This window comes from Vidua chalybeata, chromosome 7 (assembly GCF_026979565.1).
Source record: "Vidua chalybeata isolate OUT-0048 chromosome 7, bVidCha1 merged haplotype, whole genome shotgun sequence".
NCBI classification, from domain to species: Eukaryota; Metazoa; Chordata; class Aves; order Passeriformes; family Viduidae; genus Vidua; species Vidua chalybeata.
This window is the reverse complement of record NC_071536.1, coordinates 38,018,937-38,044,334: the sequence shown is the minus strand read 5'-3', so window position 1 is coordinate 38,044,334 and position 25,398 is coordinate 38,018,937. Positions and strand designations below refer to the sequence as shown.

General features: G+C 46.0%; 1 protein-coding gene across 8 annotated transcripts in view; it reads right to left on the bottom strand.

The window, feature by feature from the left end:
• FMNL2 (formin like 2) overlaps positions 1-25,398 on the bottom strand; it is a 126,189-nt gene that overhangs the window by 17,888 nt on the left and 82,903 nt on the right. For all 8 annotated transcript variants that reach the window (XM_053947764.1, XM_053947760.1, XM_053947763.1 and 5 more), the window contains exons 4-12: positions 25,148-25,224; positions 23,307-23,390; positions 21,158-21,310; positions 11,819-11,927; positions 9,145-9,221; positions 6,777-6,870; positions 4,362-4,436; positions 1,682-1,792; positions 608-757 (exon numbers count right to left, since the gene is read on the bottom strand). In XM_053947764.1, the coding sequence (XP_053803739.1) occupies positions 608-757; positions 1,682-1,792; positions 4,362-4,436; positions 6,777-6,870; positions 9,145-9,221; positions 11,819-11,927; positions 21,158-21,310; positions 23,307-23,390; positions 25,148-25,224 (930 nt within the window). The remainder of the gene's footprint in view (positions 1-607; positions 758-1,681; positions 1,793-4,361; positions 4,437-6,776; positions 6,871-9,144; positions 9,222-11,818; positions 11,928-21,157; positions 21,311-23,306; positions 23,391-25,147; positions 25,225-25,398) is intronic.

Sequence of the window (25,398 nt, the reverse complement as noted above, 5' to 3'; positions counted from 1 at the left end):
AGTGGAAGCTGTCCCTGCCCGTGGCAGGGGTTGAACTGGATGGGTTTTAATGTCCCTGCCAACCCAAACCATTCCCTGGCTCCTAAAATACCTCAGGGGGCAAACACTGCACTGTGAGTTAAGAACATTATTTATGCCAAGTGATGGGAATACAGGGATGCTGAGAGATGGAAAAGCCTTTTTCTCAGTTTTAAAGTATGGAAAAGCCCCTTTTTTAAGAAATTATTTTCCAAAAGCCAGGCCATGTCTTCCAGCCTAAAGGGACTGACACCAAGTTTTGGGGCAGCAAACCCTGAGCATCTACACGGGAGGATTTTCCAGCCCCTTCCCACCTGAGCCCCTGTTTAAAGCACAGCCAGGATGTTTTTCCCCCCTACTTTGGGCCTGCTCTGCTGAGGAGCTGGAGTTTTCCATGGACATCAGCTCTCCCAGCTCCCACACCTGTGCAGAGGCTCCCTGTGCCAGGTGAATCCCCCTTGGAAGCACCACCAGTGTCTGGTTCCTTCCCAGTTCAGAGGCCCAGCGATCCCGAGGCTTTTTCCCAGCCAGCCTCTCCCCAAACTGGGCCGGGCCAACACGGAACGCAGGTGGCACCGTGGGCACTCACGTGGGAAAGGTTTTCTTCCAGTTCTTCCACCCTTTCCAGGGCTGCGTTCTTGGTCTCGGCGTCCTCCAGCAGAGCCCCCACGTCGAACACGTTGTCCAGGTAGGCCTGGATCTGCACCTGCAGCTTGTCACTCTCCGTGTGCTTCAGCTTCTGCAGGGCCCAGGGGACACAGGGGACACAGGGGACACCGGTGACACCGGGCCCTGGGACAGGGCTGGGGGACAGGGGGAGCTCAGGGCACCTCCACCACCCAGGGAAACCCTTTGGACCCCAAACACCCCCAGTCCAGTTAGGCAGGGTCTTACCCTCCGTCCCTCCAGGGGACATTACAGCTTCCCTGCCCACGGAATGGGAGCTTTAGGGTCCCTCCCAGCCCAAACCATTCCATGATTTCCTCTGTGTTTGCTGGGAAAGGCTCTGCCTGGTCCCCATAGACTCCCCAGAGCCACCCCCGGACCCCAAACGCACCCACGGCCAGTGCAGCCATGTCCAGACACACCCCAGAGACCCCAAATCCCACTCCTGGTGGACACTGAGCAGGAATCTGCAGGGACAGGTCAACGGCAGCAGGGTTTCCATGGATGTGCTCCCGAGGACAGGGAGAAAAATGCTGGCCTGGAGAGGTTGTGGCTGCCCCAGGCCCTGGCAGTGCCCAAGGCCAGGCTGGAGGGTCTTGCAGCAGCCTGGAACAGTGGAAGGGTCCCTGCCCGTGGCATTGAGAAACTCTTTAGGGTCCCTTCCAACCCAAAGGATTCTGGGATCCCATGGAAAACGGAGAAGGGGAAACAAAGAAGGAGCTGACAGACAGACACCAGAGGACTCGTGGCTGTCAGAGAATCCCAGAGGAGACTCCTCCAGCCTGGGGAAGGAGGGAGCCCCGTGCCTGGAGCTGGGGGACGTGGCAGGGCGAGGATGGCTGTGGTTCATCCTCCCTTTGTTATCAGGCTCCAGATTTAGCTGCAGGCTGTAATTCCAGCTGGCTGCAGCCTGGCCACGGCCCCTCCAGCTGTGGGACAGCCCAGAGGCTGTGGGGTGAGGGGGAGGAACTGGGAATGGGAGCAGCTCCAGACTCACATCCAGGTACTCGTCCAGGCCCAGCTTGGTGAACTCGTACTGGAGGTGCACGCGGAAGTTCATGTCCTCCACGGAGTGCACCACGATGTTGATGAACTGCATGCAGGCCACCTGCAAGGACAGCCCAGGTGAGCCCAGGGCTTGGGGCTCCAGACGTGGGCAATTCTCAGAACCTTGGCCTTGTAAAGCCAAAATCCAGAACGAAATACATAAAAGGATTTTATCCGAGAAATAAACACAGGATTTGATCTTTGGAAAAGGTTTCTAAACTTAAGCGATAGAAGTGAGAACATAGATTTAAAGTGGAGACACATTAAGTTAAGAAGAAGAAAGTTTAGAGTTTTAAAGATACAGAAAAAATAAAAGCAGTTACAAAGGTAAATAAGAAGTTTAGAATATAGCACTGTATGTTATAATATGATCAAGGAAGTTTACACTATAACATGAGTTCATAAGATGAAATATTTAAAGATTAAGTCAAAAATATAAATATCTTTGTTAGCGATGTTTTATTGGTTAATAAATCTTTAGAAGTTCCTATAATTAGAGGTTTTGTGACCTTCTGAGCCGTGTGGTGAAGATGTGAACCGACCATTCTTACTTTTGCAGAGGATAAGAAAAACAAATTGCATCATCTAAAGCAACCCAGAAATCACATCTGTAACTTATTCAAAATTCCTCCACAAATCCCCACCCCCAGGTATCCCCGGGAACAGCTGGAATGGGATCTGTGGGACCAGCACTGGGGCAGGATCCCCAGGCTTTCCAGGGATTTCCCCCAGGATTTCCAAAGGAAAGCCATCAGCTGCTGTCCTCAACTGCTCCATTCCCAGGCCAGGCTGGGCTCAGGGAATTTTGGTCTGCTGGGATGAAGGGGAATGAGCATTCCAGGAATTAAGTCATGTCTGCAGAGTCACCTCCCCAGAGCAGGGATGCTGCCCGGGCCAGGGCAGGCACCAGGCTCTGAAAAACCAGTCCTGGGTTTAAACAGCCTGGAAAAGGGAGATTCACCTGGGCCTGGTTCTAAACAGCCTGGAAAAGGGAGATTCATCTGGGCCTGGTTCTAAACAGCCTGGAAAGGGGAGATTCATCTGGGCCTGGGTTTAAACAGCCTGGAAAAGGGAGATTCATCTGGGCCTGGTTCTAAGCAGCCTGGAAAGGGGAGATTCACCTGGGCCTGGTTCTAAACAGCCTGGAAAGGGGAGATTCATCTGGGCCTGGGTTTAAACAGCCTGGAAAAGGGAGATTCATCTGGGCCTGGTTCTAAGCAGCCTGGAAAAGGGAGATTCATCTGGGCCTGGTTCTAAGCAGCCTGGAAAGGGGAGATTCACCTGGGCCTGGTTCTAAACAGCCTGGAAAAGGGAGATTCATCTGGGCCTGGTTCTAAACAGCCTGGAAAGGGGAGATTCACCTGGGCCTGGTTCTAAACAGCCTGGATAAGGGAGATTCATCTGGGCCTGGGTTTAAACAGCCTGGAAAGGGGAGATTAATCTGAGCCTGGGTTTAAACAGCCTGGAAAGGGGAGATTCATCTGGGCCTGTAAAAGTGAGATTAATCTGGGCCTGGAAACCCCAGTTTAGGAAAGGGAACTTGCACAAAAAAGACCTTTGCTGGCTGCCCAAAGCACATTTCCCAAGCTGAACAAGGAGCAGATCCCAGGGATTGGCATCCACACACATCCCAAGCCAGAGTATGGGATGTGGGGAAATCTCCTCTGGAGTGGCGGGAATTGGGGTAGAAATCCCAAAAATTCTCCTTCCCTTGCCACACCCTGCTGTGCCCAGGTACCCCCAGGCCTCTCAGGACCCCGTCTGCCACCCCTGGGAGCTGCTCCAGGAAGGAATTTCCCTCATCCTTGCTGGGTTTTTCATGGATAAAACCCCATCCTGCAGCAGCAGCAGCTTCCCAACATCCACCAGGATCCTTCCCAGATTTCTAGGAGGAGCCTGAGGGTTGGAGCAATCTGATTTTCCTGCAGGAAGAGCCTCCAGGGGATTCCATGACTCCAGATCATTTGGTGGGAAGAAGGAACTAAAGGCACCCCCTGGATCACCAGTTTGACACTGGAATTTGGCCACTTCCCTGGGATCTATTCCAGGGCCCAGAGGAAAAAATGGATGGGATAAATCTGAAATTCCAGGCTGGGTGCCTTGAGGGAAAATGCAAGGATCGTGTCATTTCCTCCTTTTCTTTCTAAATCCAAGGAATTTGCCAGCCTGCCTCCCTCACATCACCTCATTTTTTTTAACCTGCTGGCCCTCAGGGCTGTGATCCTGTCCTGGAAACATTCCTGGAGCGTTCAAATCCCACAGGAATCGCCTCGCTGCTGCTCTAACACCTGATTTTTGGCAGAAAAAGGTCTTTTACACAAAGCTCAGCACTAAATTGATACAAAGTGCAACAGAGGCCTCAGAATTCCAGTGCTGGGGTGGGAAATCCAGCTCAGAACGGACCCACATGGGATCCAAGCAGGAATTCAAGGGAGATTTTTCCTGATTAAATTAGGATTTGTTTCTCACACTCCAGCAAAGACCTTAAACCCTCAGATTTGGGAGATTTTTGCCATTAGCCCTGGAACCAACACCCTCCCTGCTGCTACAGCTCTGCCGGAGACAGCAGGGCCAGGCCCGGGGAAGGAAAATGATGGAAAACCCAGGAGTTTCTGGAAAATTCCACTCACCATGAAGTCAATGTTGTTGTCCTCGTTCCGGAAATGCTCCATGAGCTTCTCGAAGCGCTGCTTCTCCCCACACACCTGAAAACCAGCACCACACCTGGGGTCAGCCCCGAAAATCATTTCAAACGCGCTTTATCTGCCTGTTCAGAGCCTCTCCAGCCAGGTTTCCTCTCGTTAAAATATCATCAATAATTCCATGTGGGCACCTGAAGTGTGGGGCTGAGGAGCCAGGCACAATTCCTGTGCGTTTGTAATTACAAAAGAACTCTTTTTATCTCTTTTTCTCCTTAAAAGTTGGATTTTATCCAAGAGTGGAAGGAGCAGAGTTGCACCAGGCTGTGCCACAGCTCAGAGCTGGCTTTTCTCTGTAATTAGGGAGAAACCCAAATGACAGGGAGGGGAAAAAGAGAAAATTATCCCTGGCTGAAGGAGGAGTGAAAATAAATCCGTGCAACAATTAGCTGGTCAGAATTCCAGAGTGACCTTCCAAAAGCTGCCTGGATGAGCTGAATCCCAATTTATTTTCTTGGCATTTCTTCTTGCCTTGGAGCAAAACACATTGGATTCTTCAAAGTCATGGACCACCTTCAGAAAAGCTCCTCAGTTCTGGGTTTTTTTTTTTCCAAAGCACCTGAATCCTGGGTTTATTTGCAAATTCCAGATGATTTCCCACCCAGAGATGCCACCAGCACACCTCCCCTCCCATATCCAATCCTTCTGGAATATTTTTGTATGAAAACAACCCGGCAGCTCTTCTGGGGGAGAGCCAATTCCCTGCACAGGGAACAATCCTGGCTCTCTGTCCCACTCAGTTTGGATCCCACGGAGCCCTCCGAGATTCTGGATTTCACTGGAGCTCCCAAAGCTGTCCCACAGCTCCCTCTGCTCTCCTGGAATTCTGCTCCTCCCGCAATGCCAACCTCAGGCAACGCGGATAAAACCACGGAGCTGCTTCTCCCAAATCCACGGAGAGCAGGACAAAGGGCTGGGAATGCTGCTGGGGGAGCTCGGCTGGGATATCCCCTTCCAGCAGCATTTGAATTAAATTATTATTTCCAGTTCTTTGGAAATTTTCCAGCTCGGCTGGGATATCCCACTCCAGCAGTTTGCCCTGGGAGGTGCTGGAATTGTTGGAATTACAACTCTTTTGCATAAATATGGAAAAGATGGATAATATTATTCCAGTAATTTGAATTATTATTATTTCCAGTAGTTGAATTATTATTAATATTATAATAATAATTATTATTAATATTTGTATTTTATATGTTGCAAAGCACCTTTTATGATAAAAGGCTTTTATTTATATTTGGAATAGTACTGATTTGTATAGTGGTTTTTTTTGGGTTAATGATTTGGTGTTTGTGTATTTTTTGTAGATTTTGGGTAATATTTTGTTACCTGTTTAAATTTTTTATGCTTGAAATATGTTTTTTTTGGCTTTGTTGTTATTATATTTGTGGAATTCTTTTGTTGAGGGCTTACATGGAGAGCCGCGAGGGTTTTTTTGAGTTTTTGATTTGTTGTTTTCAGAACTTTTTAAAATTGTTTTTTTAAGAAGTTTGTTTGGATTGTTCTGTGTTGAGGAGCATTTATTTTGTTGCAGGTTTTTATTATTTGAGACAAGGTTGAGATAAGCTGGGATATCCCACTCCAGCAGTTTGCCTGCCCTGGCAGGTGCTGGAATTGTTGGAATTACAACTCTTTTGCATAAATATGGAAAAGATGGATAACATTATTCCAGTAATTTGAATTATTATTATTTCCGGCTGTTGAATTATTCTTAATATTTGTATTTTTATATGATGGTTTTACTTGTTGGGAAACACCTTTTATGGTAAAAAGCTTTCATTTATATTTGGAATTGTACTGATTTGTATAGTGGTTTTTTTTTATTATTATTATTTTGGGTTAATTATTTAGTGTTTGTGTATTTTTTGTAGATTTTGGGTAATATTTTGTTACCTGTTTAAATTTTTTATGCTTGAAATATGTTTTTTTGGTTTTGTTGTTATTATATTTGTGGAATTCTTTTGTTGAGGGGTTACACGTGAGAGCTGTGAGGGTTTTTTTGAGTTTTTGATTTGTTGTTTTCAGAACTTTTTGAAATTGTTTTTTTAAGAAGTTTGTTTGGATTGTTCTGTGTTGAGGAGCATTTATTTTGCTGCTGGTTTTTATGGGATATCCCATTCCAGCAATGGGATACCCCATTGTCCTGGGCGGTGCTGGGAATAAAAGCTGCTGGAACTGTTGGAATTCCAGCTCTTCTGCATAAACATGGAGACCACGGAATGGACACCAGGGTGCTCCAGGGGAGAAAAAAAACCCCTTCCTGCAGGGAATTCAGGATGAGCAGCCTCCAATCAATCCTAAGAGAAGTGGGGGGACAGCCAAATTTGCTGAAGCAGCTCCACAAACCTCCTTGAAGTTATCAAACGCGGACAAAATGATCTCGTGGCCCCCTCGGACCAGGCAAACTGCTGCCAGGAGTTCCAGGACCAGGGCCTTTGTCCTGTGGAGAGAGCAACAGGGACACCCTCAGCGACAGCACCTGGCCCATCTCCTCCCTTCTACAGGCCCGGATTAATCTCACTTTTCCCAGCTGTTTAAACCCAAGCCCAGGTGAATCTGCTCCCTGCTAGAGGGGCAAGGTGGGAGCTGCAGCCTCAGCCCGTGGGTGTTTATCAGTGGGAATTTTGCCTCTCCTGGGATCATGCAGCTTCCCCCCACCACTCCCCCCCCCGCCCCCGCCTCAGTTTTTAAAGCTTCTCAAACCATGCAGGGATTGAAATCCCCAGTGGGGAACTCAAAACGAAAAGGCACCGGAGGAGCTCTGGCAAAGGCAAGGCTGCTCCCAGGGAATTCCCTGCACACACCCAAAGGAGCACCCCCAGCCACCTTCCCCGGAGGCCAGGTTTTAATGGAAGAGCTTAACATTCCAATCTGCAGTTTCCCTGACACAAATCTGAATTATTCTCTGTGATAATTTGTATTTATAGCCCGCCCCACACACACACACACAATTCACTGCAGGAACACAGGCTGTTGGAGCACATCCTTCTCCTTAAAAATCAGGAATTTGAGCTGATTTTCAGCAGTGAAGCAGAGAGAAAACGAGATCACTGAGGGAAAAACATGCAGCAAACTCGGTGTAACCCTCATGGAAATAATCCACAGTATTTCCTTCCAGGATTCCTGGAAAACAAAAGACTTTCTGGGGCAGCTGAGCTCTGAGCAGAGGCAAACCATGCACACACAGAAAAAAATTAGTCCCATGCTCAAGCAGCGACTCAAAGCAGATGTTACAGAACAAGAAATACCTTGTGGGCTCTCAAAGGGTCAAGGTTATCTTTGGAAACCAGAAAAAATGGTCACTTCCCTAGGAAATTTTAAATGGAATGTTCAATTCTGCCTCCCCAAGGGTTCGGTTTTTTGTTTTTTTTTTTTTCTTTTTCCTCCTGCCACAAGAAGAACTTGCAGGGTTTTTCAGGATCAAGGAGCTGTGGTGGGGATTTGCTGGAATATTCCCTCTGAGGGGAGGGGATGGAGATCTCTGGGATTGGAGTCTCCAGTGCTGCCCACGCCTCTGGGGCGAGCAGAATTCCCTGGAGCTGCTGCTTCCCACCCTGGGCTCCCAAACCTCAGGGCTCTCCAACAGCTCCCACGGGGCTAAAACAAACACAGTTTGGGTTCTGAGCAGGGGTTAGTCCCCAGATTATTCCAGTCACATTTCAAAGCAGGTTTTTTATCCACCAAAATAGAAATAACCCACTTCTTCCAAAAGTGAAAACTTGGGTTCTCCCCTGATTTCCAGGCACTGGGAAATGATAAAAATGATGATAAAAAAATGATGATTAAAAAAAAGATAATAAAAATTATTTTAAAAATTATAAAACCAATAAACTTCCCATTTATTCTTGGCTTGCTGACTTGGGGCTGAATAAAAGAAAGCAGGAAGAAGCTGCTTCCCTCAGGACAAGATTCCTGCTCCTGCTCCCAGCCTCAGTCCGGGCTGGGAATCCACATCCAGTGAGGTTATCAGCTCATCCCCCTTCCCTTGGGAACATCTCCTTGTCACTGCCAGGTTTGACCTGCCAAGGTTCAGAACTCCAGGATCTGCTGGAGGAGGGATCACAGGGATGTGTGGGACAGGAGGGGCATGGAATCACCAGCAGCTCCACTGAGGAATTGCAGATCCTGGCTGTGGCTGCAACCTGACCCAGAAGAGAAGTGAAAGCCTCTCCCAGAGGAATTCCAAGCTAAGGATCTTGGATAAAGAAGATTCTCCCTCTCTTCAGGAAAATCCCACGTGAAGCTGCTCATTGCCATTGGGGTTTCCCTGCACTGCAACAGAGCAGAAGGGCTCCAGCAGCCAAATTTCAGCTGAATCCCAAAATTCCAGAATGGTTTTGGTGGGAAGGAGCTTAAAGATGATCCAGTGCCACCGCCTGCCACGGGCAGGGACACCTTCTGCTATCCCAGGCTAGCCTTGGACACTTCCAGGGATCCAGGGCCAGCCACAGCTTCTCTGGGAATTCCATCCCAGCCAGGAATTCCTTCCCAATGTCCCACCTAAGCCCCCCTCCTTCAGCCTGAAGCCACAGTTAGAGCTGGAGAACCAGCAGCTTCTGAAACCAGACAGGCGCTGCTCATTGATCTGCACCATTCCAGATTCCATCTGATCCAGAGCAAAGCCTGGTTTCTCCTCCACATCCCCCTCTGGAAGTCGCTTCCAAGCCCTCTTTACTCACCTGCTTGCTCACCCCTAGGAGCAAGAGGAGCCTACCTGGGGTTCTTGTTGTTCAGACTCAGTGCGATCTCGTTAACGGCGTGAGGGTGGGACATGACCATGTTGAATCCGTACTGGAAAGAGGAGGGACAATCCTGCCTCAGTCTGACCCCAAAATCCCACTGATCCCACCTCCCTGACAGCTCCTCCCCGTGCTTCCAGCCAAACAGAACCTCGTGGAATTTAAAAGCGGAGTATTTCACCCTCCCACCGTCCATCACAGCTTCCAGCCCCGGGTATTCCACGGTTTTACAATTCCCTGCCATCAGCAGCGTTTGGAAGTGCTGCCTTTGGCCACTTCAGCAACAAAAAAAGGGTCCAAGAGCTGCCCCTACACCACCCCCAACCCTTCTGCTCGTTCCCTCTCCTCCAGTCCCTGTTTGACTGCGCCTCATTTATTGTCCCAGCTGGAATTTGCAGTCCCTGCAGGAGCACAGCTGGCTCTGCTCTCCGAAGCCCAGAGAGAATTCCTCTGGAATTCCCACTGCAGGATTGTTCCCGCATGGCCCCGGGAGCAGAGCAGCCACAAATCCCTGCCAGCTGCTCAGCAAGGTGTCCAGCAGGGCTTTTCCTGCCCCTAGCAGAAAATCCCAAATTCCTGAGGCTCCCAGCATCCCACGGGAGAACAGGATGAGCTTGGGAAGGAGTCAGTGCCAGCGACCCCAAGGGCTCTGCCATGGGCACACACAAGGGGAACTGGGATTTTCCACCTTCTCCAAAAATCCCTATTTACCACTCAACTCCAGACTAAAAACGAAATGTAACAGAACTAAATCCCTTTAGAATAATATTTTATAACTTATAATTCATTCTGTGGTTATTATGTAATTAATTAGTATTAAAGAGTAAATATTTGTTATTTAATGTATTTGTATCATTTAATATACTTATTATGCATTTCATATAGTAGTCAATATATTACTTAATATATTCATAATTATTATTTAAAAATGAAATATAATCTTTAATATTATTTAATAATTATCATATAACTTTATAGTTTATTATCTTTATCTATTTTATGGATATTAACAGTATATTATTATATATTTATAGAAATATATTGATATAAATATATTATTTATATTTATATAAATATATATTATACTATAAAAACATAATAATTATATTTTATAATAATTATATATTAATGTATTATAATAATTATATAATTATTATATATTGTATTATATATTATTAAATATATTATTATATACTAATATAAGTATAATAAAGAATATATTTACACATATACTATTTATAGAAACATAAATATTAAGATTAAATTTATATAAATTTTATATTTACGTGAAATTATATTATATATTAAATATACATAGAATCGATCGTATTATATTATATTATATTATATTATATTATATTATATTATATTATATTATATTATATTATATTATATTATATTATATATACTTCAATTATTTACAATATTATATTCTATTTATATAAAATAATAACAACATATTATTTCCTTTACAACTTACAATAACACAAGTAAACTCCAGACTAATTAGAACCTAATTAGCTGCACACCTAATGAACAGGAGCTGGCCCAACACATCCAGGCTCTTACTGCCCTTTCCCTAAACCCGTGTTGTGTAAAATTATATTATATATTAAATATACATAGAACCGATTGTTATATATTATATTATATTATATTATATTATATTATATTATATTATATTATATTATATTATGTTATGTTATGTTATGTTATGTTATGTTATGTTATGTTATGTTATGTTATGTTATATTATATTATATTATATTATATATACTTCAATTATTTACAATATTATATTCTATTTATATAAAATAATATAAAATTATATATTTTATATAAATTATATATATATTTATATATATAAATTATATAAAATAATAACAACTTATAATAATAACTTATAATAACACAAGTAAACTCCAGACTAATTCAAAGCTAATTAGCTGCACACCTAATGAACAGGAGCTGGCCCAACACGTCCAGGCTCTTACTGCCCTTTCCCTAAACCCGCGTTGTGTAAAATGATATTACATTATATTATATTATATTATATTATATTATATTATATTATATTATATTATATTATATTATATTACATTACATTACATTACATTACATTACATTACATTACATTATATTATATTATATTATATTATATTATATTATATTATATTATATTATATATGTATATATATATATATATATTTTATATTATAAGTAAACTCCAGCCTAATTCAAAGCTAATTAGCTGCACACCTAATGAACAGGAGCTGGCCCAACACGGCCAGGCTCTTACTGCCCTTTCCCTAAACCCGCCTTGTGTAAAATGATATTACATTACATTACATTACATTACATTATATTATATTATATTACATTACATTATATTATATATGTATATATATATATATATATATAATATTATAAGTAAACTCCAGCCTAATTCAAAGCTAATTAGCTGCACACCTAATGAACAGGAGCTGGCCCAACACGGCCAGGCTCTTACTGCCCTTCCCCTAAACCCGCCTTGTGTCTCCCTCATTGCCATCCTATGGGAATTCCAATATTTGCACCCGTTTTCCCACCAATCCCCCCTGGCCCCTTCGCTCCCCCCTTCCCCCGAGGCAGAAGATTGCAGGCAGTGACCTGGTAGTTCATGATGGCCCGCAGGCACATGATGCACACGTGCACATCGTCCTTTTTGCTCACCAAGCGCGAGTTCTTCAGCGTTCTCCGGCTCGGCAGCGTGTTGTACCTGCAGGGAAAAAAAACAACACAAATCCCATTTCTCATCGCTCACAGCGCTGCTCAGGGCAGTGACACAAAGGAGGGACAATGGCCCTCCGCTGGCTGAGCACGAGGAGCTCTCCAGAGCTGCCACGCGGAACCACTCACAGGAGCAGGCTGGATGGCAAAGGAAAGAAAAAAAACTAAAAAGGGCAGCTTTGTTTTCTGACTCCATTGTATATACAATATATCATATTTTTATTATTATCATTTATTGTTATTATTGTTATTATTGTTATTATTATTATTATTATTATATTGATCCTTCTATTATTTACAATATTATATCCTATTTATATAAAATAATAATAATAAACAATATAAATTGTATATTGTATACAATATATAATACTGTGTATTGTATAAAATATTGTATATTGTATACAATATTGTATAATGTATAATGTATACAATATATAATATTGTATATTGTATACAATATATAATATTGTATCTATAATATAATATAATATAATATAATATAATATAATATAATATAACGTAATGTAATGTAATATAATATAATATAATATAATATAATATAATATAATATAATATAATATAATATAATATAATATAATATAATATATAATGTTATAAAATGTAATGTAATATAATGTAATATAATATAATGTAATATAATATAATGTAATATAATATAATGTAATATAATATAATAATAACAACAATAACAATAGTAATAATAATAATAATAATAATAATAATAATAATAATAATAATAATAATAATTTTAAAAATGGCAGTGGATTGGAGGGTGGAACTGCCACCTCTCCACACTGCCCATCAATTCTCTCCTCCCACAAAGAAGAATTGCAAACCAATCATTATTTACGTGAACGTGCGTGAGAAAACTCAGCTGAGGTAGGTAAATGTCAGAAGGCACAGGGACTTTCGGAAGAACTTCAGAACTCTCAGAAGAACAGGGGGACATAAAGGACAAGCAGGAAACACTGGGTGGAAATAAAGGAGGAGAAGGTCCTGGCAGGGATAAAAATCCCCACGAGCTGCACCTCAGCCCTTCCTGCCAGCACAGGTGACAGGGAATATTCCCAGTAAAACTGGGACAGGGAGTAGCACACTGGTTTGTGGTGAATTCCTGGCTCATCCCTGAAAATTCCCAGTTTAAATCCACAAAAAAGCAGGAACAGGGAATATCACACCAGTTTATTGTGATTTCCCAGCTCATCTCTGAAAATTCCTGGTTTAAATCCAGAAAAAAGCAGGAACAGGGAATACCACACTGGTTTATTGTGAATTCCCAGCTCATCCCTGAAAATTCCCAGTTTAAATCCACAATAAAAGCAGGAACACGGAATATAACACTGGTTTATTGTGACTCCCTGGATCATCCCTGAAAATTCCCAGTTTAAATCCACAAAAAAAAGCAAGGATGGGGAATACCACACTGGTTTATTGTGATTTCCCAGCTCATCCCTGAAAATTCCCAGTTTAAATCCACAAAAAAAACAGGAACAGGGAGTAGCACACTGGTTTATTGTGATTTCCCAGCTCATCCCTGAAAATTCCCTGTTAAAATCCACGATAAAAGGAGGAACAAGGAATAGCACACCAGTTTTTTATACTTCTTGGCCCATCCCTAAAAATTCCCTATTTAAATCCACAAAAAAAGCAGGAACAGGGAATACCACATTGGTTTATTGTGATTTCCCAGCTCATCCCTGCAAAGTCCCTGTTAAAATCCACAATAAAAGCAGGAACAGGGAATACCACACTGGTTTATTGTGAATTCCTGGCTCATCCCTGAAAATTCCTGGTTTAAATCCACAATAAAAGCAGGAACAGGGAATAGCACACTGGTTTGTTGTGATTTCCCAACTCATCCCTGAAAATTCCCAGTTTAAATCCATGATAAAAGCAGGAACAGGGAATACCACACTGGTTTATTGTGACTCCCTGGATCATCCCTGAAAATTCCCTGTTAAAATCCACAATAAAAGCAGGAACAGGGAGTAGCACACCAGTTCTTTATATTTCTTGGCTCATGCCTACAAATTCCCTGTTTAAATCCACAAAAAAGGTAAGGACACGGAATACCAAACCAGTTTTTGTGAATCCCTGAAAATTCCCAGTTTAAATCCCCAAAACCAGGGACTAGCACACCGGTTTATTGTGACTTCCCAGCTCATCCCTGCAAATTCCTCCTTTTTAAATGCACAGACCAAGAGGAACAAGGTCCCACACCAGGGCTGGGTGCTCCCTGTGCCCACCCTGCCCACAGTTCCCAGCTTTCCACAATCCCTCCCCTGGGCTTTTCCTTCCCGGCTGAGATGAAAGGAATCCCCAAATCCAAAGCAGAATTTTATCAAAGGAGGTTTTTTTTTCCTTTTTTTTTTTTTTTTTTCCCATCCATAAATATGAATGAATCCATCAGCTCAGGGCACTGCAGGATTTTGGGAAATGTGACCCAGTTTGGGATCAGCACTCCATATTAACTAATGTATAAAGTGTATGTAATAAATAGATTAAATAATGTAAATATATTAAATGATAAACATGTACTATTAAATATTAATTAAAATAATTATAAAATAAATGTAAATTTATAAAGCAATGTATTATAAGGGAGTTTAGTTATATTATATTTAGCTGTTAGTCTGGAGGGGTTGGAGCACTGGAGCTCAATTTTGGGAGCAGCACAGGAGAAGGCTGCCAGCCCCAAGCTCTGCACCTGCACCTGGATATTTGGGATGCTCCTGGTGGGAATGGGGCTGTCCCACATCCCCTTGGATCCCACATTCCCCTCCTGTCCCATTCCCCAGTCACAACAGGAGCTGAGTGACCCCAAAGTGGGAATCTGAACTGGGAAGTGTGGGAGCACCTCCAGTGCTGCCTGCACCACCCCAGACCTGCCAATCCCACGCATTCATCCCACCAAATGTGAAAAAAAAATTAAAAAATAAAGTATTTTTAGTCCCACAGAGATGGTTCCTACACTGGTTTATCTCAGATATAAATTATGAAGGGCTGCAGAATTACTTTCCATACATTTTAAATCAGATTAATGAGATTTTTATCATGCCATCGTTGCAAGAAAAATAATTTCCTTGGTGCCTGGTGAATCCCTAAATTTCAGAATTGAAGCATCCACCAGTTCTGTTGGCTGTAAGAAATGGGAGGAATAAACAATAAAAATGACCATAAATCCAGATTTTGGTATTTCCAGGGGCTTGGAAAAACACAATTGGGAAGCACTGGGACTGATCTGCTGGAATTTCAGCCTGGGTCCAACCACTTGGATGGAACCTTCCCAAGCTGAGATGTCCCTCCTAAACCTCTCCACACCTTTCCAGGCCAAACTGGGAGAGCTGGGAATGTTCCCCTGGGGAAGGGAAGGCTCCAGGCAGAGCTCAGAGCCCTGGGAATGTTCCCCTGGGGAAGGGAAGGCTCCAGGCAGAGCTCAGAGCAATCCCTGGGAATGTTCCCCTGGAGAAGGGAAGGCTCCAGGCAGAGCTCAGAGCAATCCCTGGGAATGTTCCCCTGGAGAAGGGAAGGCTCCAGGCAGAGCTCAGAGCCCTGGGAATGTTCCCCTGGAGAAGGGAAGGCTCCAGGCAGAGCTCAGAGTAATCCCTGGGAATGTTCCCCTGGAGAAGGGAAGGCTCCAGGCAGAGCTCAGAGCCCTGGGAATGTTCCCCTGGAGAAGGGAAGGCTCCAGGCAGAGCTCAGAGCCCTGGGAATGTTCCCCTGGAGAAGGGAAGGCTCCAGGCAGAGCTCAGAGCCCCTTGCAGGGCCTGAAGGGGCTCCAGGAGAGCTGGAGAGGGACTGGGGACAAGGGATGGAGGGACAGGAGCCAGGGAATGGCTCCCACTGCCAGAGGGCAGGGATGGCTGGGAGATTGGGAATTGGGAATTCCTGGCTGGGCTGGAATTCCCAGAGCAGCTGGGGCTGCCCTGGATCCCTGGCAGTGCCCAGGGCCAGGCTGGAGCACTGGGATGGTGGGAGGTGTCCCTGCCATGGCAGGGTGGGATGGGATGTGCTCATTCCAGATGATTCTGGAATATCCCCAGGGAGGAGTCTCCACTCAGGGCTTGGGCAGTGCCCAGGGAAGTTCTGCTCCTGTCCAGGTGGAATTTCCCGGGCTCAGTTCCTGCCCCTTGTCCCAGTGCCTTGCTCTGGGCACAGCCCAGGTGGGACCTGGCCTTGGAGCATCCCTGGAGAGCTCCTGTGCCCAGGCAGCCCCTCAGGACAGAGGGAATTCTGCCCTGGCCTCCCAGCCCGTCCCCTCAGCAGATGTGACTCCTTCACAGAGCCACCAGAACCAAGCATTAAGGAGGATTTTTGGTACAGGAGCTGCAGAACGTGGCCCAGCCCCAGGAATTGAGGCTGGGGGTGCTTTTCCCTGTGTCTGCAGCCATCCCAAGGCTCCCTGATGGATTTGTTTGCTCCCCAAGGTGGGGCAGGCTGGTGGCAGCCCCGACACCTCCCCTTGTGCTCCACCAGCCAGGGAAGGGGTGGCTGAGCTTCTCCTGCTTTTCCTTCACTCCTGGCTCCCCGAGGCCTGGCCCAGCAGCTGGAGGACTCGTTGGGTTTGATTTCCTGTCTGCTGCAGGTCCCAGATGATGTCACCCCCAGGATATTTATCCTGCTAATTAAAGTCAGATGGTTCCTCTTTCATTTCCACGGCCCCTCCTTGCAGGGGGAACGACAAAACCTTTCCCCTGCAGAGGAGCAGGAGCTGAAAAGCTGAGCCTGTGGAAGCTCCTGCAGAGGGGAAGGGTCTGCAAGGGGGTGGCACAAGTGGGGAGGGAGCTGATCCAGAGATTTGGGGTGAGGAGGATGAGGAAGAGAGCGGGATTTCAACAGCATCATGGGAACACCAACAACCAGCAGAGCCAAGGCTGATCCTGGGCTGGAACACAGAGTCTGAGGTTCTTTTTATCACCCAGATCAGATCTGATGGAGAAACGTTTCTGTTAAAGAATAATTCCATCATTTATTTTTATATTTTAGGGCCATGGAGCTGCTCCCAGGGCTGGAGCCCCTCTGGAGCCAGCCTGGGAGAGCTGGGAATGTTCCCCTGGAGAAGGGAAGGCTCCAGGCAGAGCTCAGAGCCCTGGGAATGTTCCCCTGGAGAAGGGAAGGCTCCAGGCAGAGCTCAGAGCCCTGGGAATGTTCCCCTGGAGAAGGGAAGGCTCCAGGCAGAGCTCAGAGCCCTGGGAATGTTCCCCTGGAGAAGGGAAGGCTCCAGGCAGAGCTCAGAGCCCTGGGAATGTTCCCCTGGAGAAGGGAAGGCTCCAGGCAGAGCTCAGAGCCCTGGGAATGTTCCCCTGGAGAAGGGAAGGCTCCAGGCAGAGCTCAGAGCCCCTTGCAGGGCCTGAAGGGGCTCCAGGAGAGCTGGAGAGGGACTGGGGACAAGGGATGGAGGGACAGGAGCCAGGGAATGGCTCCCACTGCCAGAGGGCAGGGATGGCTGGGAGATTGGGAATTGGGAATTCCTGGCTGGGCTGGAATTCCCAGAGCAGCTGGGGCTGCCCCTGGATCCCTGGCAGTGCCCAAGGCCAGGCTGGACAGGGCTTGGAGCAGCCTGGGATAGTAGGAGGAAGGTTGGAATTAGATTCCAAACTCTCCTGGAATTCCAGGACGTGCCACTGGTGCAGACTTTGAATACCCTGATTTAATACAAATCACATCTGCTTTCTCCCATCATTTTCACCTTTTAGCTGCTAAAAAATATCCTCTGTTCTCCCCTGGCTCCCAGGAGAGCAGCCCAGGGTGGGTCTCACAGAGATGAGAAGCTGAAGTTCATCAGGGCTGGGTGGGTTTTGGGTTCCATCCCTGCGATTTTGCTGGTGGTGGGTTGGAAACTGTGGGGTTTGTATCAGCTGACAGCAAAAAATTTCCTTCAGAAAGGAAGGTTTTGGCTCATCCCAGCAGTTTGGGGTTTCTGTCATCTCCTGGAGCAGCTCACAAAGATGTTCTGGTAAATTAGGAAGTATCTGACCAAAGGACGACTCCCCCAGGCCCCTGAGTGTCACTGGCAAAGCCCAAAGTCGGTGACTGCAGCTCCCAAAACCGTGTCAAATTTAAGCCCAATTATCAAAGCCCATTTCTGGCTTTGCCTGGATCATTCTCTCCTCACAGACTCGACACTGAAGTTCCTCAGTTCAAGCCACATGAAAACTCCAGTATTTTGCTCAGAAGAAAGGGAATTTCTAATGGGCTGGGACACTGCAAACCCTGCATTAATATTTATCCGACAGCAGAGCCTGGCTCCCAGTAAAGCTCCTTCTCCCAAAAAAGCAGCAACGAAATTCCCAAAGGCTCTTCCCCCCTTTTTCATCCTCCTGCCCTCATTTTGGTGTCGGTTTCCCAAATCCCTGTGCCTCGTCTTTAGGAAAAAAAAAAAAAACCCTCTCAGTTGCCAGGGAAACAGGGAGCAGGGAATTGGCAGCTTTAGCACTGCTGAGAGGAGCAGGGGCTGGAATGAGGGAGGGAAGGTCCTGGAGCATGGACAGAGCTCTGCCCACCCAGGCCAGCTCCCGAATTTTGCATTATCCTGGCAAGATCTTCTCAGCCTTCTCCTTTCTCCTCCAAAGCTTTCAGCCCAGCTGGGATGGGGGAGTGGGAGGTGTCGCTGCCCATGGAATGGGATGAGTTCAAACCCTTCCAACCCAAGCCAGGCTGGGATTCTGGGGTTCCTTCCTCCCACCGCACGGTTTCCACCATTCCAGGAATTTCTGCACAGCCTGGGTGTCCACACATCCCAAAAAAAAAAAAATCTCATTTATCACCCAGAGATGAGGCAGAACCTCCTGGTTTTGCCCAAAAAAAACCTCCCTGTACCCCCTCCTCAGCTGAGCACCTGCCTTGTTCTGAGGAAAGGTTTCTCCTTCAGTTCACCAGTATTTACTAATCATAAAAATTACAATTCAAATATTATAAAAAACCTCTCCCTTCTTAAAAATCTCTCACGTACCTTTAGCTTTCATGTTTTTTTGAACACACATAATCCCCAGCTACTGAAAAAACATGCTTTTAAAAAGAGACCTTTAAAGAAACACATATTTTTTTAAAATACACTGTTTTAAAAAATACCCATTTAAAAGAATATTTAAAAATACGGATTTTAAAACACGGATTTAAGGAAAAAAAACCCTCCAAAACCCAATCCAAAAACGCTGCCCCAGTACTAAGATGGCTCTGCGGGCAGGAGGAAAATTTTGGCTGGAAAACTCTGTCAGGTCCCGTTTCCGCGGCTGTTTCGCCCGTGAGCAAAGCCTCTATTTATAACGAAAAGGGGAAATAAGAGAGACAAGGACTAAAAGCTCTAAGCTGAGGTATCAAACACGACTATTTGCACCACAAGATAAGGAGAACTCCGCTCTCGCTTCCGTGCCAGCTGTTTCCCTCTCTCCGCCAAAATCCCGCAATGACAACGTGCCAGCCCCACGTGCTGCAGCCCGGGTCCCTTCTCCTGGGTGTCCCTTCTCCCAGTCCGTGTGGCCACCACGTTATCCCATGGCAGGGCAGCAGCGCTGGCCCCGGGGGCTCCGTGCCCCCAGGGGAAACCTTCCAGTGGCACTTACGGGGTTTTGCGGGCGGCAGCGCCGTCGGCGGAGCGCAAAGGGAAGCTGCTCCAGGGGCAGGCGGCTGCCAAGCAGCTGTGGCAGCGTTTGAGCTCAAGGTGGTCGGGCAGAGAAACCAGTCTGATGGCGTGGGAGAGGGGGATGAGAGCACGGGGAAGGAGGGGAGAGGTGGGAGGACGGGGGAAGAGCGTTGGAGCGGGGAAAGGGGAACGGAGGAGACGTTGAAACGGAGATTCAGGCAGGTGAGGAACACGGGGAGATGTGAGAAAGGGGAAAGGGTGGAAGGAAATGAAGAGAAACAATGTGAGAGACATGTAAGGTATTCCTGAGTTAGGCATTCCTAATCCCAAGCACTCCTCCCGAGGACACAGCACCTCCTGCCAGCTCGGGCTCCGCCACTTCTGGCGGAGCAATTCAGGAGCAAAGAACACCAAAACCACTAAAAAAACCCCTAAATTGACTGGCCAGGTGATCCTGCCGCACTCCACAGCTGGATTTCTTCCCCAGAGCTCTCCTCCTCTGCACTGCCTGAGGGCTGGGAATTAAATTTTCCAGGTACCCCAGGGCCAAGGTCACTGCCTGGCACACCAAAACCACCCCTGCTGGAAGGGAAAGGCTGGAAGTGACTCCACTTTTGGACTCTGCTATGCTCACAGGATTATGGAGCAAAACTCCATAAAAGCCAAAAAAAAAAAAAAAATCCCGAAGGATCCAGCACTCTGAGCTGCATCCTGAGTGACAGTGGTGGGAGCTGAGGGCGGTGGTTGGAGTGGGACATCCAAGGAATGGAAGGGAGGTGACTGTCAACCAGTTCTGGAAAGTGATCCTGCCTTTTCCATAAACCAAACTAAAAAAAAAAAAAGGAATGTTGGGAAGGAGAGACTTGGTAGTCAAGCGTGGAGTGGTGAGAGGGTGACAGCAGGTTTGGGGGAGGGAAGTGGCCTCTCCAAAGAATCCAGTATCCCAAAGAATCCGATATCCCAAAGAATCCGATATCCTAAAGAATCCGATATCCCAAAGAATCCAATATCCCAAGAATCCAATATCCCAAAGAATCCAATATTTCAAAGAATCCAATATCCCAAAGAATCCAATATCCCAAAGAATCCGATATCCCAAAGAATCTGATATCCCAAAGAACCCCATATCCCAAGAATCCAATATCCCAAAGAATCCGATATCCCAAAGAACCCCATATTCCAAGGAATCCAATATCCCAAAGAACCCCATATCCCAAGAATCCAATATCCCAAAGAATCCGATATCCCAAAGAACCCCATATTCCAAGGAATCCAATATCCCAAAGAATCCGATATCCCAAAGAATCCCATATCCCGCTCATGGCAGCACGGAAGGAACGTGCTGCTGGAAGAGAGAGGGCACGGGATGGGAGCCCCAGCTTCCATGGGTCCACGGGAATGTTGAGCGACACTTTGGAGAGGAGGAATGGCTTCCTCTGCACGAGGCAACGTCCTCAGCTCATCCCGCCCTTGGAAGTGATTCCTGCCCCGAGAGGTTCCTTCCACCTCAAACCACCAATTCCTTCATGTGCCACACTGGGATCAGAGGGCAGATGAGGGAGATCCTCGTGGGAAAAGCTGTCCCACCGTGCCAATCCCCCAGGATTCCGTACCGGAGCGTGGAGTGCCTGCCGGAGCGGGAGATGCTGTTCCCAACGGGAGAGGGCAGATTGCTGCCCCTGTGCAGGTCCTCGATGGAGCGGCTCCAGGGCTTGGACTTGTCCATGGAGCTCTCCACGCTGTTCTCCAGGCTTTCAAAGTCAAACCTGCAAGGAAACGGGAATTCCGAGGCCGGGTTAGGCGGGAGAGAGGCACGCGCGGAGTTTTCCTTCCCGCTGCTGGTTTTGGTGGAATCACAGCATCATGGACAAAGCCAAACGGGACAAAAGCAAAGGAAAAGCCTCTCCAAAACCATCAAATCCAACTGATCCCCCAGCACTGGGAAGGTCCCTTCCCACCCAAACCATTCCAGGGTTCTGTGATCCCAGCAGGTGGAATAATGATGGAAAAGGAGAGTTGCGGTGCTGGAGGGACACGGAAAAGTCCAGGGAAACAGGATGAGCTCCACACGGGGAAGGAAATTCCCCAGCAGGTTCATTCAGGTTGGGAAAGCCCTCCAAGACCATGGAATTCAACCATTCCCAGCCTTGCCAAGGCCACCAGTGGCTCTTGTCCCCAAGTGCCACATGCACAGGGCTTTGAGTCCCTCAGGGACACATCCAAACAGCATCCAACAGCTTCTTCAACATAAAATAAATCCAACACTGGCCGCTTCCTGGGGAATAGCCCTGCCTGGAAGGAAAAGCTGGGAATCCTGGGAGCTCTCGCCAGTGGATCTCCATAAATCAGCTGTGCAAGTACCACTTTGGTTTCCTCCATCCCAGCTCGGCCCCACAAACCTCCCAGCACACTGAAATATCACCACAGTCCCCCCAGATTCCCTGATTTCTGACTCTTTGCCCATTTGTCATGCTATTCCAAGCAGGAATTGCTTGTTCCCCTTCCAGCTCCTGAGGTTGTTACTCATGTTCCCCGTGCGAGAGGGGAAAAACCCAGCGAGCTCCTTGCGTACATTTGTACAAATTTAGGAAGAAAGACTTTGTACAAACATTTCTTTTTGCTGTGCATGGTTTTTTCCAGTGGGTAACATTTGAAACCATAGGATTTTCCCTCATAAATTTTCCTGCAACCCCACCACAAATCTCTTTTCTGGGCAGTGACGGACGTAAATCTGATGGCAGCCCTGCTAAAAATAAATTATCGGCTCTCCCCAGCTTGAGTTTCTGTTCCAAAACTATCTTTAACCTAAGGCTTCTCTTTCATTTTTATAGGAAAAAAAAAATCTGCTACGATATCCTGAATGAATGTGGATTAATTCCCCATGCCTGGAATTATCCACAGCCAGCTTGGATGGGGTTTGGAGCACCCTGGGGTAGTGCAAGGCTCCCTGGCCACGGCAGGGATGGGCTTTAAGGTCCCTCCCAACCCAAACCAGTCTGGGCTGATTCCATGATCATAAAACGAGGTCTCAGCTGAAGATCCCCACTGAAAGTTGATTTTCCCCACTGGTTTTTCAGAGCCCATCTCAGGATTTAGGACCCAAACAACTCAATCTGATCCCAGCGTCCCAGATGTCAGAAAAAAAAACCCCTGTTGCTTCCAGTCTTCCCAACTCCCAGAACGCCCCTGGAATTGCTCCTGAGTTGTGCTGCAGCACATCTGCTGCCCAGCACCCCAGCCCTGGCTGCCAGGAGCCTCGGGAGCAGTGCCTGGGGCTGGGAATCCCTTTGAACACTGCAGGAATACAAAGCCCTGGGCTGGGACACCAACTGCAAACTTATTTTCAAGGAACCCTGCGTCTTTCCACACATTGTGGGATGGGTTTTCCACCCCTAAGATGCTCAGTGACCAAAGATAAAATATATGAATAATCTCAAGGTTTAAATTCAGGGGGTTTTTTGTTTTTTGTTGTTTTTTTTTTTTTTTTTTTTTTTTTGTCTGCTGTGATGAAATAATTCCAGACTCACATCAAGATTTCCTCTGCTCTCAGGCCCACAGAATCATGGAATTATTGAGGCTGGAAAAGACCAGAACCACTGAACACTTCTATGCCCTCCAAACCACTTTTTGAACAATTCCAGGGATTGGGACCCCACCACTGCCCTGGGCAGCCTGCTCAATGCTCCACCCCTTTGGAATGTAGGAATATTCCCTAATATCCATGAATTTCCTGGCAGGAAATCCCAGGAATGTCTCACTTACGTGACTGCATACTGGGCAAAGGACAGGTATTCCACCAGGACATCCAGGCCTTTGTTCTCTTCATTCAGGAACTCCCTGACCCATCTGTGAGAGAAACACCAGACATCAGAGCCGTGCTGGGGCTTTGGGATTCCCTGGAATTCTCAGAAAAACTGGAGACAGAGCCACTGCAGCACTCTGGGTCTCATTCAGGAAGAAAAGGGTTTTCAAAATGATTTAGAGGACTTTAAAGAGTCCTTTAGATGCCTTTCCAAATGAACTGAAATGAGGGGTTTTGTTTTTGCAGCACTGTGAAGGTCAACTCCTGACACAGGGACTTGGCTCAGTTTCTATCTCATCCTCATTTCCAGCAGGCTGTAAAAGCAGGAAAAGAATCTCGGATGGATACCCTGGGTGTACATTTAACAGCAATTCTGCCTCTTTTTTTTTAAAGGTGTTCACCTGTCACAATGAATTCTGGCCCCTGGGTTTTGCAAAGTAATTCAGCAAGGCCTGTTATGTTCCAGAGCTTTGAAAAGGCCAAGAAAAAATTTGAAAATCCATCAATTTAAGGGCAAAGCCAGAGGGGAAAGGAACCTCAGCACAGCCCCAGCTCTTCTCTGCACCCCAACTGGGGCAGCAAATCCCCTGGGAGTGGCTGGGTGCCACTGGAATGAGGGAATCCAGGGAGGGAGTGGGAATTCATCACCTCTGACTTATTCTGATCTTCAGGAGGGACATTCTTTATCATTTCCCCGCAAAAATAACCAGCCTGGTGTTTTGGAAAATGTGTTTTGGAAAGAATCCCTCAGCCAGGGGCCCCAGAGAAATGATCACTGGTGCTGTCCCCTCTTTTATTGCCCTGGGGCAGCACCCAGGTTCCTCCTGCTCATCCCAAATCCAGGAGCATCTGGTGGGGAATCCCTCGTGTTGGGAAAGGAGGGAACACCTGGCAGGGCTGTGGGAGGAGTTTTTGGGATGGTTCCCATCCCCACACTGGGACTGCAATTCCTCCCACAGCTTAGAACACCCCCATTCCCCCCAAAATCACAGCAGAATCCCCAAAAAAAAAACGATGGAATGGAGCTGGAGAAAACCTGGAAAAGCTCCCTGGCTGGTGCCCCAGGGCTGCACCAGCCTCTGGCCCCACAGGAAGGTGAAATTGGTGGGAAGGAGGATGGGAAAGGGATGTCTGATAAAAAAAACCTGAACTGTGATAAAAACAAAACCTCTGGCAATTCTACTGCAGCAATTTGGGATTTGCTGCTCTGTGGATAAATCCTGGTGCTGTTGTTCCCAGCCAGGCTCCATGTTAAAGCTGTAAGACAGCAGTGGGGGTGATACATAAATTGATAGTTAAATTTAAAATTTAAAAATTTAATAAATTAATATAAATTTTCCAGAAGCTATTATTTATTAAAAATAATTTATTTAAATTTTAAATTTATACTTTATGAATTTATTAAATATATATACAAATTTATATATATTTATTCTGGACACAGCTTCACTCCCTGTGCTCTGACTGAGCAGGAGCTGACTCCAACCTTTCCTTAGCCCTCAGGAAAATGTGGATGAATCCATCAGGAAAGGATTAAAGCTGAATTATTCTCCTGAGATGCCCAGCTCCCCTTAACTAAGCCCATCAGGCTTTAATTAGCAATCAAGTGGCATCACTTATTGACATGCAAAGGGGTATACTCTCAAAGACAGACACCTTTAGAATTTAAAAATAAATTACTAAATAATAAATTAATAAATAAATTCAATTTAGAACTAAAATGAATAAAAATAAAATTGATTAAAATAATAAATAATAATTTAAAAATACAAATTGAACCAGAGGCATTAAAAATTCTCACCCAATGTGGTTTGTCCTCAAGGAAATTTCCAGTTCTCGGAGCACCTGAGTCGACTCCTGGACTCGTCTCCTGAATTTCTGCAATGGAATGAGCAGCAAAAATAACAATTAGGCTCTATTAAAAAATATACAACATCTCACCCAGCACAGAGGGAATGAAGAAAACATGGGGGAAACTGAGAACTCCTCTAAATCCCCAGGAATGCAGCAACAACAGCCCAGCAGTCAACAGGAACACGTGTGGAGAAACCC